We start from the raw sequence: 17251 nt of genomic DNA, 5'->3' as shown, positions 1-17251 counted from the left end.
GCTGATGACATGATACTCTATGTGGAAAACCCAAAAGACTCCACCCCCAAATTGCTAGAACTTATACAGGAATTTAGCAAAGTGACAGGATATAAAATTGATGCACAGAAATCAGTTGCGTTTCTATACACTAACAATGAGACATAAGAAAGAGAAATTAAGGAGTTGATCCCATTTACAATTGCACCCAAAACCATAAGATACCTAGAAATAAACCTATCCAAAGATGCAAAGGATCTGTACTCAGAAAACTATAGAATACTCATGAAAGAAATTGAGGAAGACACAAAGAAATGGAAAAACGTTCCATGCTCTTGGATTGGAAGAACAAATATTGTTAAAATATCTATGTCATCTAGAGCAGTCTACAAATTCAATGCAATCTCTATCAAAATACCATCCACTTTTTTCACAGAACTGGAACAAATAATCCTAAAATTTGTATGGAACCAGAAAAGACCCCAAATAGCCAGAGGAATGTTGAAAAAGAAAACCAAGGCTGGAGGCATCACAATTCCAGACTTCAAGCTCTATTACAAAGCTGTAATCATCAAGACAGTATGGTACTGGCACAAAAACAGACACATCGATCAATGGAACAGAATAGAAGACCCAGAAATGGACCCTCAACTCTATGGTCAACTAATCTTTGACAAAGCAAGAAAGAATATCCAATGGAAAAAAGTCTCTTCAACAAAAGATGTTGGGAAAATTGGACAGCCACATGCAGAAGAATGAACCTGGACCATTTTCTTATACCATAGACAAAAATAGACTCAAAATGGTTGAAAGACCTACATGTGAGACAATAATCCATCAAAATCCTAGAGGAGAACACAGGCGCAAGCTCTTTGACCTCAGCCACAACAACTTCTTGCTGTACACGTCTCCAAGGGCAAGGGAAACAAAAGCAAAAACGAACTATTGGGACTTCATCAAGTTAAAAAGCTTTTGCACAGCAAAGGAAATAGTCAACAAAACTAAAAGGCAACCTACAGAATGGGAGAAGATATTTGCCAATGACATATCAGATAAAGGGCTAGTATCCAAGATCTATAAAGAACTTAGCAAACTCAATACCCAAAAAACAAATAATCCAATCAAGATATGGTCAGAAGACACAGACATTTCTCCAAAGAACACATCCAAATGACCAACAGACACATGAAAAAATGCTCAACGTCACTTGGCATCAGGGAAATACAAATCAAAACCTCAATGAGATACCACCTCACACCAGTCAGAATGGCTAAAATTAACACGTCAGGAAATGACAGATGTTGGCAAGGATGCAGAGAAATGGGAACCTTCTTATACCATTGGTGGGAATGCATGCTGGTGCAGCCACTCTGAAAAACAGTATGGAAGGTCCTCAAAAAGTTGAAAATAGAGCTACCCTACGAACCAGCAATTTCACTACTGGGTATTTACCCCAATGATACAAATGTAGGGATCTGAAGGGGCACCTGCACCCCAATGTTTATAGCAGCAATGTCCACAATAGCCGAACTATGGAAAGAGCCCAGATGTCCATTGACAGTTGAATGGATAAAAAAGATGTGATATCTGTATGTAATGGAATATTACACAGCCATCAAAAAAGAGAAATCTTCACTTTTGCAATGGCATGGATGGAACTAGAGGGCATTATGCTAAGCGAAATAAGCCAATCAGAGAAAGACAATTATCGTATGGTCTCACTGATATGTGGAATTTAAGAAACAAAACAGAGGATCATAGGTGAAGAGGGGAAAAAATAAAGTAAGATGAAACCAGAGAGGGAGACAAACCATAAGAGACTCTTAATCACAGGAAACAAACTGAGGGTTGTTGGAGGGGAGGTGGGTGGGGGGATAGGGTGACTGGGTGATGGACATTAAGGCAGGCATGTGGTATAATGAGCACTGGATATCATATAAGACTGATGAATCACAGACCTGTACCTCTGAAACCAATAATACATTGTGTATTAATTAATTGAATTAAAATAAAAATAAAAACAAACAAAAAAGATTTTCTGGATATTTTGTGATTACCCAATACAAGGTCAGTATATAAATATCAATTTTATTCCTATATATTACCAAAAACAATTGTAACTGGACAATGGAATTTAGAATAGCATAAAAATATGAAATGCTTAGGGATAAATGTATTCAACGATGTGCAAGATCTGTGCACTATACAACACTGCTGAGATAAAGACTAGAACCCAGGAAGAGATTTACTGTGTTCATGCATTAGAAAACTCCATAAAACTCCATTTTGTGAGGCGGCAGATATTTTGAAGCTTCAACTTGCTTTTACCTTGCCTTATCTCACTCTCTCTTATGTTTGTGTCTTCAATGTGTAGCTCTGTGCCTGGCACCAAGTAGGTGTCCAGTGTTCATTGAGTAAATGAATAAGGATTAAATATATAGGGAATAAATGAGTAAGCGTGGAAAGTAATCAAAACTACCTAGGAGCGCTAGAAAAGACTTCCTTAAAGATGGACTAGGAATTCTATAAGCTGTAATGAAAGGAGGAACATTAGACATAGAAATCCTATGAGAAAACTGCATTTGTCTGCATTAGCTTGTGGTCGGTTTGTGGGAGACAGTGACTATAAATGCCTTGGGGATATGGCCTGAGCTCATGTTCTGAGGACCTTCTAATCTGTGCTAAGGAATTTCTATCTCATTCTTCAGAACGGAGAGGGGGGAGGGCACATTGAATATATTTAGTAGGGGGGTTCCCTCATTCGTGTTTTATTTTTTTTTTAAAGATTTTATTTATTTGAGAGAGAGAGAATGAGAGAGAGCACGAGAGGGAAGAGGGTCAGAGGGAGAAGCAGACCCCCCGCTGAGCAGGGAGCCCGATGTGGGACTCGATCCCGGGACTCCAGGATCATGACCTGAGCTGAAGGCAGTCACTTTACCAACTGAGCCACCCAGGCGCCCCTCATTCATGTTTTAAAATACTGAACACAGGGGTGCCTGGGTGGCTCAGTTATTAAGCGTCTGCCTTCTGCTCAGGTCATGATCCCAGGGTTCTGGGATCGAGCCCTGCATCAGGCTCCCTGTTCAGCAGAGAGCCTGCTTCTCCCTCTGCGCCTGCTTGTGTTCCCTCTGTTGCTGTCTCTCTCTCTGTCAAATAAATAAAATCAAATAAATAAAAATTTAAAAAAATAAAATACTGAACACCTGCTCTGGACCAAGGCTTGCGTTCAATACTAGCATAGAACTGGTAAAGACAGAAACCATCCCAGCTTCAGTTATAAAACTGTCATTAGCTAATGATGAAAACTATCTTTGTACCAGGCACTAAGTCCACTTCTTGTGTGTTTTTGTTTTTGTTTTTACAACAGCTCAGTTAGATGTTATTAGTTTCACTAAATGTGAGGGGTTAAAGAAACTAAAAAAACGAGACTCCCATTTAAATACAGACCACGACTAAAATAAATTTTATTAAGGTACCATTAAGAAAAAAATTAAATCACACATTTAAAATGTAGAGTTTAGGGGCACCTGGGAGGCTGGTCAGTTGGGCCACACTGACTCTTGCTTTCTGCTGGGGTCATGATCTGGGGGGGGGCATGAGAACAAGCTCTGGCTCCCTCTTCTCTTCCCCCTCACACCGTGCTCTCTCTCTCAAATAAATTAAAAAAAAATCTTCATAAAATTCAATTAAAAATTAAAAAAATAAAACGTAGCGTTTAATGGGTTTCCACAAATGTACATATTTTGGTGTCATTACCAAGACATAAAACATTTCTATTACCCCAAAAGTGTCTCTTGTATCCCCCCTCAACCATTGATCTCATTTCTAACATTACTGATTAGATTTGTCTTTAATAGTGTTTCTTATAAACAGAATTACGCAGTATGTACTGTGTCTTTCTGCTTTTAATTATCATGATTCAATTTTGAGTTTCAGCCATATTGTGCCTATCACTAGTTTATTTTTATTATTGTTGAATTCAGAGTTTTAAGAGAGAAAGATATTAATCAAATAATCATCCAATTAAGTGGTTAATTACAACAGCATTAAGTTGACCAAAGGATAAGTACAAGTGAGGATATATTACCTTGTTGACAATTCAACCAAGATCATACATGGGGGGCAGGGGTATATAAGATTACGATCGAGTTTGTGGAAAATAAATGTTATTAAAGCGTATCTTAAAAGAATCCTATGTCCTTATTTTACGTCCCTACTTTTTAAAAAAAAAAGTCAGTCCAGATGTAAAGTGTTATTCCATAGCCCTTTATACCTCCCCTTTACACACCGTAGAGAAAAAGGCTCCGTAAGGCGCATGCGCCGCCCCCACCAAGTGTTGTGAGCAACAGCTGCCGTAGGCATTGCCACCTCCGCGCAAACCGCGGAGAAGTCCGCTGCCCGGACCTGACTCGCTTTTCGCCTACCCAATCCCGGGAGCCATGGCGGTCACGCGCGCGCCGGCACCCAGCAGGCCAGGCCCCGCCCATCACACACGTACTCCCACGAGCCCGACCTTTGCAGCCCCATCTCCGGAGAAACTCCCGAGCACCGGGCTGCGACTGCGCAGTGGAGCCGGTGGGCGGGGCGGGGAAATGCGGTTGCCGGGATGTGGGGTAGCCACTCAGGCCGGGAGCTGGAGCCGCGCTTAGGAGGCGCGGCGTTGCAGCGGGCCCTGGCCGGGAAGGCCGACTACCTTCCCTCAGCCATCGAAAATAAACTTTGCTGCTCTTTTCGGGGCGTTCTGGGGTCCGCCTCCCGGCGGTGCCGCTGTCGGCGAAGAGCTTTTGTGCGTCAGGGCTTCCCTCCTTCCCTCCGCCTGTGCGGGGCCTCGGCGCCATGGACGCCACGGCGCTGGAGCGGGACGCCGTGCAGTTCGCCCGGCTGGCGGTGCAGCGCGACCAAGAAGGTCGCTATTCCGAGGCGGTGTTTTACTACAAGGTAGGGCAGAGGACCGCCGCACCAGGAGAGGCCAGGGGGCGGGTGAAAGTGCGGCGGCGGCCAGGCCTGGGCTTTGCTTTGCCCTCTTCCTGCTCTGCTGCTCTCCTTTTCAGGGGAGAGGCGACCCGGCTGCTGCCACTGTGGGGAGGTTTGGTCGCGGCTTGGGAGCCACCACTTCTCTGGTTACAGTCTTCAATGGCAAATGTCCACCGCTGAGCTACTTATGGCAGCAGTAGTTAGGTATGGGTAGTTAAGTGGCTAATTCTCGCTGTCACTTGGCTCTGATTTATGGCTTGTGGGAAGTGGTCTCTGATACACACTAAAATAATGCACGTTTGTTGAAGAAAATAAGGTTTTAAAAAAGAATAACACGTCTCATCTTGGCATTTAATATATCTGTGCTGCTTTTTCTACGCGTATTTACATTCGCAGCTTTGAAAACATTTGAGTGTAATTGACATAGAATGTTACGTTAGTTTCAAGGGAACAACATAGTGATTCAACTTCTCTATACGTAAGACAAACTTGGATTGTACCGTTTATACTATTTTTAACCTGTTCTTTGTATTTGAGCTTTTAAAAACTCATTAAAGTTGCTTAAGATAGTCTTATTAATGACAGATGCATAGTATTCCATTATGTGAATGTACCATAATTTATTTACAAACTAATGGGCATTTAGGTTCATTCTGATTTTTCAGCATCTTAAGTCATGGTGCAGTTGATAATCTTTATAGCGAATGCTTTACACATTTCTTGGCTCTTTCTTTTGGCTAAGTTACTGGGGGCGGAATTATTAAAGAATATGATCTTCCACAGTCCACTCTGCTCTCCAGTCCTGCGGATTTGCACATACACCCCTCCAGCTCTAACTATGCTCTTTGCTTCCTTGTGGAGGTAGCTGTATCCTCGTGATATTGTCCCCCCCTTTTTTTTAAAAAAAAGAAAAGAATGTCAGGCTTTGATAATAGCTGAGTAGTAATGCGATCAGTAAATGTATGATTTGTATTTCTCAGATTATTATATTGCCTTCATTTTATAATCTATAGAGACTTTTGATGTGTTTCAGAATCATTTCTTTTGGACTTTTTGAGGAAAGTTTCGTGAAGGTAGTATTTCTTTAAAAGTAAAATTCTATGTGTTTGAGTTTTGTGAAATAACTGACAAATATTCATAGATTAAAATAGTGCCACATAAAATAGCTTTGTGTAAAGCAAAAGAAAATACTACGCAGTGCCTCTTGTTTTGCTGTGCATTTGCATGCATGTGATTATGAAGAATTTTTTTATCCTTGAGAAAGTCGGAAAAGTTGTGCTTCTAGGAACTGTTTATATAAAATTTACCAGATCTTTAGCATTTTTTCGTCTTCATTACTGTTCTATGAGGTTTTCTTTAATTGTCATTTTCAAATATAAATTAAATGAGTAAAATAAGATTGATACCAGCAATTATTTAGTTGGCTTTATTTCTTTTAAGCAAGATAATTATTTGAATGTCAGTGTTTACATCAAGGTAATTGGAGATGTGAAATATATATATACTATTAGTATTTAGATAATAATAGTACATAATATAAAATATTTAATGTTTACATGGAACACTCCATCAAAAACTAATGATGTAATGTATGGTGATTAACATAACATAATAAGAAAAAATGAATCACTATGTTGTATGTACCTGAAACTAATGTAACATTGTGTGTCAACTATATTCAAATAAAAAATATTTTTAAAAAATGTTTACATGTAAAGTTATATTTTCCTCCCATGAAATGTCTGAGTTACAGAATCTGACAATATCCTCTTTCTTATTCCTACAGCCTTTCAGTGAATTTTCATTTCATTTCATTCAATTTCAGACTCTTTTTACTGATTTTGTTAAGTTCAGTGAAACAACTCCTGCTCCAACAACTGAATTCAAAACGTTGGATATTCAGTAAATGGCTGGCTTCTTTGGATCCAGACAGGCATCAGCCTCTGTGAAGTGCACATGCTTAGGTTATTGCTGAGAAGGTGTTGTTAATTTGGAGAAATCTCTCAGTGGTCCTTCTCGCAGTAACATTGGTAACCTGTTATCCTAGAATGGTGATGGGGAGAGTGGGGCTCTTTCTTCCTCACTAGCCACAGCATAACTGGCTGTGGGAGTATTAGAAAAACTGGATGATGAATCCAGGTTTTCTTAATTAAAGTAAGTTGATTTCATACAACTGAAATCTGCTTTAAAATGTGTCACCCTTTGGCAGTATTTTCTATGGAGAAAAAGATTTTCTTTCCACTGTGAGATATTTAATCTTTATAATTTTTTTTAATTTTATTTTTTTTTAAAGATTTTATTTATTTGTGAGAGAGAGAATGAGAGACAGCATGAGAGGGAAGAGGGTCAGAGGGAGAAGCAGACCCCCTGCTGAGCAGGGAGCCCGACGTGGGACTCGATCCCAGGACTCCAGGATCATGACCTGAGCCGAAGGCAGTCGCTTAACCAACTGAGCCACCCAGGCGCCCTTTAATTTTGTTTTTAAGTAATCTCTACACTCAACATGGGGCTCAAACTTAAAATCTTGAGATCAAGAGTCGCATACTCTACTAAGCCAGCTAGGCACCTTGACCTTTATAATTTCTTATAATCTTCCTTTGACATTTAATTTTATTTTACTTGTTATCATTAACCAATTGACTATTTTTATTATTATTAACCAGTAGTAACGAGTATTATTATTATATACCTGTCCTTATGCTTTTCAGGCTCAATTCATATTTTCAAGGTATATGATTTTAAGTCTGACCTATTGCATAAAGAAAAAGGAAAGCAAAAGACATGTGAGCTAAAGCTATTCTAAGAAAATGTTTATAATCTCTTGTATTTGAGTTTGTAAATTTTCAACAGTATGAGAAAATTGAGAGTATTGGGAACTGAAGAAAAGGTGTTGGAGGGTTATGTAACCCACTTGGTACTGTCTTAAAGACATTCTTATTTTATAGTTCATAGACAGCAATAGTGAGTTACAAAGTGGTAGAGAAAATTCAGATTGTAATTCATTTGTTAGATTCCTTTGATTTTTTTTTCTTTTTTTAGGAAGCTGCACAAGCCTTAATTTATGCTGAGATGGCAGGATCAGGCCTAGAACATATTCAAGAAAAAATAAATGAGTATCTGGAAAGAGTTCAGGCTTTGCATTCAGCAGGTTAGTAAAGGACTACTAAACTTACCATTTTTTTTCTTCTCTCTCATCACATCCTTTCCCCCATGTTTCTCTTTTTTTTTAATTTTTATTATTGAAATATAGTTGACATACGGTGTTATATTAGTCCCTAGTGTTTCTCTTTCCTTTTCCTTTTCATCTTTAGATCTTGATCTTCACTCTTGCTGCTCATTCCTTTTTTGGTAATCATGTCTTTAAAAGTCATAGTGTGGCAGGAAGGGAAAAATGAAGGGGGGCGGAAATCGAAGGGGGAGATGAACCATGAAAGACTATGGACTCTGAGAAACAAACTGAAAGTTCTAGAGGGGAGGGGGGCGGGGGGATGGGTTAGCCTGGTGATGGGTATTAAAGGGGGCACATACTGAATGGAGCACTGGGTGTTATACACAAACAATCATGGAACACTACATCAAAAACTAATGATGTAATGTATGGTGATTAACATAACAATAAAATTTAAAAAAAAAGTCATAGTGTGGAAATAAGTGATCTGTGATTAGGAAACTTACGAATAATATAGTCTAATCTCCTAATTTCCCAGGGGTACAGAGATAGTGAATTATATACATTCAAACTGTATCATTGTCAGAGTCAGGATTAGGACCCTGTTAAAGTCTACTTTTTAAATATCTGTCAAATTCTGTCTCCTGATATTAAGGTTAAATGACTACAGTTGACCCTTGAACAACAGTGATTTGAGCTGTGCAGGTCCACTTACCAGCAGATTTTTTTTGAAGATTTTATTTATTTGCGAGAGAGGGAGAGAACACGAGGCGGTAGAGGGGCAGATGGAGAAAGACAAGGAGACTCCCTGCTGAGCAGGGAGCCCACCATAGTAGGGCTCCATCCCAGGACCCCAGAATCATGATGTGAACCAAAGGCAGACACTTAACCAACTGAGCCACCCAGGCGCTCCTACATGCAGATTTTTTTACAGTACTGTAAATGTATTTTTTCTTCTTTATGATTTTCTTAATATTTTCTTTTGTCTAGCTTACTTTATCATAAGAATATAATATATAACACACATAGAAGATATGTGTTAATCAACTTAAGTTATTGGTAAGGCTTCCAGTAGGCTATTAGTAGTTAAGTTTTGGGGGAGTCAAAAGTTAATATGCAGATTTCTGTCAGTGCCCCTAAGTCCCCACATTGTTCAAGAGCCGTCTTTACTTCCCTTTAGTGTTAACGACTTCAGCAGTATGTTCATGGTCTCTTCTGTATCCGTATCCTCAACCTCAAGACCTTAGCTAAACTCTTTTTGTAAACCATATCTTGGAAAGCAACATGTAAGTAGAGACCTGGAACAACTTGTATTTATTTTTGTAAACAGCATGGCAAATGTCATGAAACAAGTACACAGGCTTAGTGATCACGGTTTTGTTAGAGGTATGTGGCTGCTGTGAAAATCTGCTCTTGACATGGGTAGAAAAGAAAATGATCACCTACTGGCATTTTGTTTTAGAAATGCATTTTTCTCACTGATTTCTTTTTAACCCCTTTTTTCTGTGGCTATATAATAAAGCCACAAGCAACTTAGAGGACTCTTTATTCAGCATTGCCTAATGGACTTTGTGTTACTTTTTACCACTCATTCTGAGTAGATAAGAGCAGTTATAAGTACATGATTAGGAAAAAGTAGATTCCACCATTGGATTTCTTGTTAGGACAATACCCTCAAGGATGGGATAGTTTAGTTTAAGACAGTGCCCAGAAATTGGATGTATTGAAAAGTGAACTGCCTGTGTAGCAGGGCCTCAACTGATAGAAAGTTATATTGATTCAGGTATCCAAAATACCATGTAATTCAAAGCAGCTCCATTTTCCCAAATACATTTATAAATATATTTATAAAGGTGATATTTAGGCACGTAACGTGACAGCTCTAAGCTCTTGAGGAATAGAGACTTGTCAGTGAAACAGAAATAAAGTTCAAGAAGGATTTTTAAAGCATAGCATACCTTAATTGTATTGCCAGCTTTTTGACCCATTATATTCAACCTATGGAATGTAATCCCTAGAGAATTAAATGGTTTCTTTAATTAGCATTTCAGACAACGTTTAAAGCAAATTTTGCTGATAGACTCTTGAGAGTTAAGTTGATTTCTGGGTGGGGAAGGGTAACCTAGTTTGAAATTCACCAGTGTAGTATAAAGAGCTTAAGACCTAGAATTTCAAGATCTAAATTGTAGCTTGTAGCTACAGAACCTAGGCTAGATCAGTCATTCTCAACTGGGAACAGTTGTGCACCTCGGAAGATTTTTGGTTTTTAGATTAGGGAGAAGTAGGGAGTATACTGTGGCATCCAGTTGGGTAGAGGCCAAGGATCTTATTAAAAATCCTCCAATGCACAGGTCAGTCTACAGCAAAGAATTATCCAGCTGAACATGTCAGTAGTATGAGGCTGAGAAACCCTGGGCTATATATTTTAATGTTTTTGAGCTTTCGTGTCTTCATTTTGTAAATGGTAGATTAGCACATACTTCAGAGAGGTGTTTCTGGGAGTTAAAGTTCTAAAAGGTCACCACCATACCTTTAAGAGACAAAATATAAAGCTTTTATTTTTTTAATAACAGCTTTATAGAGATATAATTCATGTACCATAAAATTCACCTTACTAGAGTATACAATTCAGTAGTTTTTAGTATGTTTCCAGAGTTGTGCTACCATCACCACTATCTAATTTTAGAACATTTTTGTTGCCCCAAAAGAAACCTCTTATCCATTATCCCTCTATCCTCTTAACAGCCACTAACCTATTTTCTGTCTCCCTGGAGTTGCCTATTTTGGACATTTCATGTAAATAGAATTATCTAATTTGTGACCTTTGGGGTTTGGCTGTTTTCATTTAACATAATGTTTTCAAGATTTATCCATGTTGTAGTATGTATCAATACTTCATTCTTTTTTATGGCTGAATAATAATGCCATCATATCAATATACCATATGTTGTTTATCCATTCATCAGTTGATGGACATTGGCTTGTTTCCACCTTTTGGCTGTTAATGAATAATACTGCTTTGAACGTTTGTATATATGTTTTTATATGGACATGTGTTTTTAGTTCTCATTAATACATGCCCAGGAGTGAAATTGCTGGGTCATGTGGTAGCTTGATGTTTAATTTTTCGAGGAACTGCTGAACTGTTTTCCGAAGTGGCAACCCCATTTTACATTTCCATCAGCAATATATGAGGGTTTCATTTCCTTCACATCCTTATCAACATTTGTTATTTTCTGTCTTTTGTAATTTTAGCCACCCAAGTGGTTGTAAAGGTGGCATCTTGGGTTTTGATATGCATTTCCCTGCTGGCTAATGTTGTTGAGCATCTTCTCATGGGCCATTTGGCCATTTGAATATCTTCTTTGGAAAAATGGTTATACAGACCCTTTGCCCATTATGTAAGTCAGGTCCTCCAGAGAAAAAGAACCAGTAGAATATATATAAAGAGATTTTATATAAGGAATTGGCTCATAATGGAACCTCATTATGGAGGCTAAGAAGTCCCACACTCTGCAGTCTGCAAGCAGGAATGACCCAAGAAAACCAGTGGTATAGTTTATTTAGTCCAAGTCCAAAGGTCTGAGAAGCAGGGGAGTTGATGGTGTAAGACCCAGTCCCAAGGGCAGGAAAAGACCAAAGAAAAGGCAGTCTGGCAGAGAAGGCAAATTCCTTCCTCTGCCTTTTTGTTCTGTTCAGTCCCTCCGTGGATTAGGTGATGCCCACCCACATCGGGGAGGACAGTCTGCTTTTACTACCAATTCAAAGGTTAATTTCATTCAGAATCACTCTCTTAGACATACCTAGAAATCATGTCTGGCCAAGTATCTGGGTACCCAGTAAAGTTGACACAAGTTGACATGATTACTCACCACACTCATTTTCAAAATTGGAATTGTCTTTTTATTGTTTACTTGTAAGAGATCTTTGTATATAATCTTGATACAGGTCCCTTGTTGATACATACCTTTATATTAAAAACAAATTCTTAAAGAACAGTAAAAATATGTGATTATTTAATCTGGACTCAGATGAATGGGAAACAGCAGGAACTTTATCATCAGGGCCTAGGATATTGTATTACACGGTTGTCTGTACTGAAAAAAATTTTTTTTAAATTACCTTAAAACATAATTGAGTTTCTTTAGGCTTAACATTTTCTAAGTTTTTTTTGTTTTGTTTTTGGGAGTGGGGCCAGGGTTATGTAAGGAGTAGGACTGGTGTTTTATTTTTTTAAATGAAGAAAGTGCTGGTAAGGAGAGAGAAAATCAGGGGAAATTTTTTTTTAATAAATAATACATTTTTGGTATTTTTGGTCTCAGGTGTGCATTGTGAGATGAGTCAGACAAGTGGGGACTCTGTTTTAGGCCTTCAAATTCAGACTGAAAGTCATTTTTTAAGGATTATTTTTTGACCTTGCTAAGTTTTTTAAATGAAAAATTATAAAGTTTTTATAAAGAGTATCTTAAATGTATTAAAATGGTGTGTTGTATCCTGGATATATAAGTACATATATAGGTAATAATTTCATCTATATGGCTTTCTTCCTGTCCTAGTTCAGTCAAAGAGTGCTGATCCTTTGAAATCAAAACATCAGTTGGACTTAGAACGTGCTCATTTCCTTGTTACTCAAGCTTTTGATGAAGATGAAAAAGGGAATGTTGAAGATGCTATAGAATTGTATACTGAAGCCGTAGATCTCTGTCTGAAAACTGTATGTATAGCTACTAGTTAAGTTTGGTGGAATTATGCTAAGAAATTTCTCTTAGTAGTGAATTTTATTTAACAATTCCTTAAAAAAAATAATTACTGTATCATTATAAATATAATTGTTACTGTTCATTAAAAGATGAAGAACAGAAAACTAATGATGGGTTTTATACCTCTTGTTAAAAAATTGACAGTAGTAAGATTGAGTCATTAGGGAATGGTTTTTTTAATTATAGGTATTATTTTTTTAACATGTTTAAACCCATATACCTAAAATTAACTCATTACAGGAAGAACTCATTACAAATCCATGAATTTAAAATAAACCTCCCCCTTCTTAAAAAATTTCTTACATTTAAAAATAAGGTGGTGTTTTGGGAGAGCTTTATTGATTTGCAGTGTAAAATCTATATGCTGAGTGGTTTTTACTGCTTCCTGAGGACCCTGGTTGGAACAGCTAAGTTTAGGGGCTCTAGTGCAGAAGAGCAGTGCATTTGACAGGAACGTGAAGTGAAATGATAGAGAGTGGTATTCTTAGTATTGTCAGAGGACTGCCTTTTTTTTCAGACAAACCATCTTGCCTGATTTCTGGAGGTAAGTGCTAGTCTCCTCAGTTTCCTGCTGCTCAGTTTCCATGGCACCATGTCCTTACAGTTGTGGTTCATTTACCACATGAAGTGGTCTTCAGGTTTACCTCATTGTCAGGTTTTCAACACTATTTTAAATATACCTTTAAGGGAATCACAGATCTGAAACAAATAACGCAACATATTTCAAGAAAAAAGAAAAAGAAGAAGATAGCAGGAGAGGAAGAATGAAGGGGAGTAAGTCAGAGGGGGAGACGAACCAGGAGAGATGATGGACTCTGAAAAACAAACTGAGGTTTCTGGAGGAGAGGAGGGGAGGGGGATGGGTTAGCCTGGTGATGGGTATTAAAGAGGGCACATTCTGCATGGAGCAGTGGGTGTTATGAACAAACAATGAATCATGGAACACTACACCAAAACAAATTATGTAATATATGGTGATTAACATAACAATAAAAAATTAAAAAAAAATAAATATACCTTTAAGGATGAAAACAAATTGTCATCTTTGTTTATTCTCTCATTATTTGCATATATTATATATAAAATATATTGCATTATAAGTTTTTTGCTTAGAAATATGAATCAAGCAAAGAAAAAAAATTATGCTTCAGAATGTCTGTCTTTCTTTCTCTTAAGTCTTATGAAACCGCTGATAAAACTCTGCAAAATAAACTGAAACAGTTGGCTCGACAGGCACTAGATAGGTGAGTTTTGGTCACTCAAGTTCTTATCCATGGATAGCAGTGAACTATGTTTCTTAAATTTGACAAATTTCTCTAAATATGTCACAGAGTTTGTAGTAACAAACCTCCATCTTTAAGCTGAGATCTAGAGCAAGTCTACCTTCTTCCTCTGGGTGAATTTATTCCTCTCTAGTTCCCTACTTTAAACTTAAGAAATAACAAATCAGCCAAGACCTGTTTTATTTAGTTTTTGCTATGTGTGAAACAATGATTATGATGTTTGAAGTGGAAGACTTTCTTCTGTTGTGTAACACCAGATTTCTGGGGAGAACTTCCAGAGAGCCTTCCAGAGCTACTATTAAAAGTAGAGAAATTGAGAACGAGCTGGCCTATAACCATTCACATATCCCAAATTATATAGGGTGTGTAACTCCTTCAGCTCTTTGTTCAAATGTCAACTTTTCAAAAAAGCCTGCCCTAACCATTTTATTTAAAATGGAACTTCCTCCAGTATTTTCCTCCTGCTTACTCTATTCTAATATTCTTTCCCAAAGCTCTTAACCACTTTCTAAGGCATATGAAAGTTACCAGTTTATCATGTTTGTTATTAATGTCCGTGTTCCTTTGAGCCCCCTAACCCTCCATGTAAACTCTGTGAGTGCAGAGAATTTTGTCTGTTTTGTTCAATGCTGTAACCACCTAGCAGAGTGCCAGACATACAGTATGTGCTCAGTAGGTATCTGAGAATGAACAGATTTGCACAAGAGAATTATACCTCTTAAAGAGTGTTATAGATGAAGGAAAAGGATGGAAATTGCATTTTTAGTTACAGCATGAATTAATAAAATTACCTCCTTTTGAGGGTCTGACTTAGTACCAATACCACCCCCGCCCTTCTTTTTTTTAATTGAGGTATAACGGTCATCCTTCCTTTTCATTGTCATCATCTAACATTTAGTTTGTCTCTCCTGAGTCATGAGGATATGGGCACTTGACACATAGTTATCTTCTCCATTTTCACTTTTTTCACGAGTCAGTATCAGAGGTGATGTTTAGATAACCCCTCCAGTATCCTCTGAGTGCACCCTAAGCACAGAGGGGTGGGTCAGTCATTGGCTTCTTTGAGGGTCTGTTCAAAATTGTGGATCCTCTTTCTAGGAGAAATGTACATAAAATTTTTCATGTAATTTCAGAGTGTTTACAAGATTCCTGGAGCTCATATGTGGACCTCAAGTTAAGAACTTCTGTTTTTTAGCTCGCTGAACCTTTGACAAAACAAAGCCAAAATTCCCTTGAATATCATGTGAGACATTCCATGATTAACTTTTGCCCCTGGTCTCCTCTCCTTCCGCCTCTTGTTTTTAACTTTTCATAGGGACTTCATCTATTTTTTTGGAAGTTATCTTAACTCGCTACGCTATTTCATACTTCTGCACATGCTTTTCTCTACTTAGAATGCTCCCTCACTCCCCAGGTGGAGTTCTCCGCAGCTCAAACATCAATTCAGAATAACCTCCCCCGACTCACTGTCTTTTCTTGGTCATTAAGTTAATATCTTCTGCCGTGTGTTCACTCACATACAATACTTATAGCATCTGTCATTTTGGATGCAGCTGTCTTTCTTTCCCCCACAAAACTGTGAACACCTTAAAAGCAGAGATTGCATTTTATATTTTCTTGTATCCCCCTTACCTTGCGTAGTATCTGACATGCAGTAAGTGATCAATAATTGCAATTGATATAGCAATAGTATCAATGTATATCAGTTATGAAATACTTATTTTTGGAAGTAGCTTAAGAAGTGAACTGCTGACTGATGTATGAATCTTATCTACTAATTTTACATTAGGAATGCTTGACTGGTTCTTGAAGTAAATTTTATTTTCTGGAAAGCTTAAATGTGAGAAGAAAAACGTTTTTCTGTACCTCTTTCTATTACAGAGCAGAAGCATTGAGTGAGCCTTTAACAAAACCATTATGCAAAATCAAGTCAACAAATAACAAACCAAAGCCACCTCCGACGAGAGCACATTTCCCACTAGGGACTAGTCCTTTCCTTGAAAGACCTCAACCCTTTATAAGTCCACAGTCGTGTGATGCACAAGGACAGAGATATACAGCAGAAGAAATAGAAGTTCTCAGGTAAATCAGTTTATGACTCATTGTAATGAATAATTTTGTTAACATAACACAGGTAATTTAATTTTCATTAGGTTTGCTGAGTTGTAATCACATGTTATAGTGTGTTGTGCTTTTATTATGAAATTATAAATTATATTGTCATATAGCCCCAACTTGAAATAGTTAAAATGTGTTATATTTTAGTGTTAGCATTTCTACTAGACATATGTTTTCCTAAAAATCCTAGCATACTTTAAAATCGAGCACTAAAGGTCAAACAGCAGAATAGAGCCATGGCAGACCACTCATCATCTATGCAGCTAGTAACCAGAGCCCTGATGGGGAGAAAACCGTTACCTTGAAATAGTATAGGTCTGGGTCAGCAAAGGAAAGCCTGAAGTGGTGAATAGTTTTTACATTTCTTTAAAGGGTTATAAAAAAGAAAACAAGAGAAGAATATGTGACAGAGACCTCATTGCAAAGCCAAAACGATGTACTGTCTGGTCCTTTTTACAGAAAACATTTGCCAACTCAGGGTCTGGAGGCAGCCTCAGGGGATATTAAAAATGCAGACAACAAAGATGAGGAAATCCTTGTGCTTGTATTCTGAGCCCGTGTAGCTGGGCTATATCTCTGAGCCAGAGTGGCTGCTCTTCAACTGGAAGAGCTCCAAGCTGCTGAGAGCTGTGCAAGTCATGTAGTTGCTCACTTGTAATTTCCTAAAATTGCGCTGAAACGGTTCCTCTGTTTGGAGCAGCCACCTGAAGGCAGTTTTCTTTTTTTTTTTTCCTACTGAAGATTTTAATTCTTCTAATGTGTCTCATCTTGCCTGGAAAAATTGCATATGAACCACCACAACACACAGCAAGACAAAGGGTGGCTTTGGAGCTGAGAGACAGTAACAGTCCAACACTGAGGCTACTCAGCATCCATGTGCTCCTTTCTACACACCTTTGAATTTCATGCTACAACAAAAAAATAATATTTCTACCTAACAGAATTCAGCTGTCCTTCATACAGGTGAA

At 37.9% G+C, this 17251-nt stretch overlaps 1 protein-coding gene across 2 annotated transcripts in view; it reads left to right on the top strand.

The window, feature by feature from the left end:
* Positions 1-4567: 4567 nt before the first annotated feature.
* The window catches only part of CAPN7 (calpain 7), a 40272-nt gene continuing 27588 nt past the window's right edge, over positions 4568-17251 (top strand). For both annotated transcript variants that reach the window (XM_035729214.1, XM_027585496.1), the window contains exons 1-5: positions 4568-4917; positions 7993-8101; positions 12679-12836; positions 14059-14126; positions 16047-16247. In XM_035729214.1, coding sequence (XP_035585107.1) covers positions 4816-4917; positions 7993-8101; positions 12679-12836; positions 14059-14126; positions 16047-16247 — 638 coding nt within the window. In that variant the 5' untranslated portion in view covers positions 4568-4815. The remainder of the gene's footprint in view (positions 4918-7992; positions 8102-12678; positions 12837-14058; positions 14127-16046; positions 16248-17251) is intronic.

Source organism: Zalophus californianus, chromosome 1 (assembly GCF_009762305.2).
Source record: "Zalophus californianus isolate mZalCal1 chromosome 1, mZalCal1.pri.v2, whole genome shotgun sequence".
Lineage (NCBI taxonomy): Eukaryota > Metazoa > Chordata > Mammalia > Carnivora > Otariidae > Zalophus > Zalophus californianus.
The sequence above is the reverse complement of the archived record's forward strand: the minus strand, read 5'-3'. Positions and strand labels throughout refer to the sequence as shown.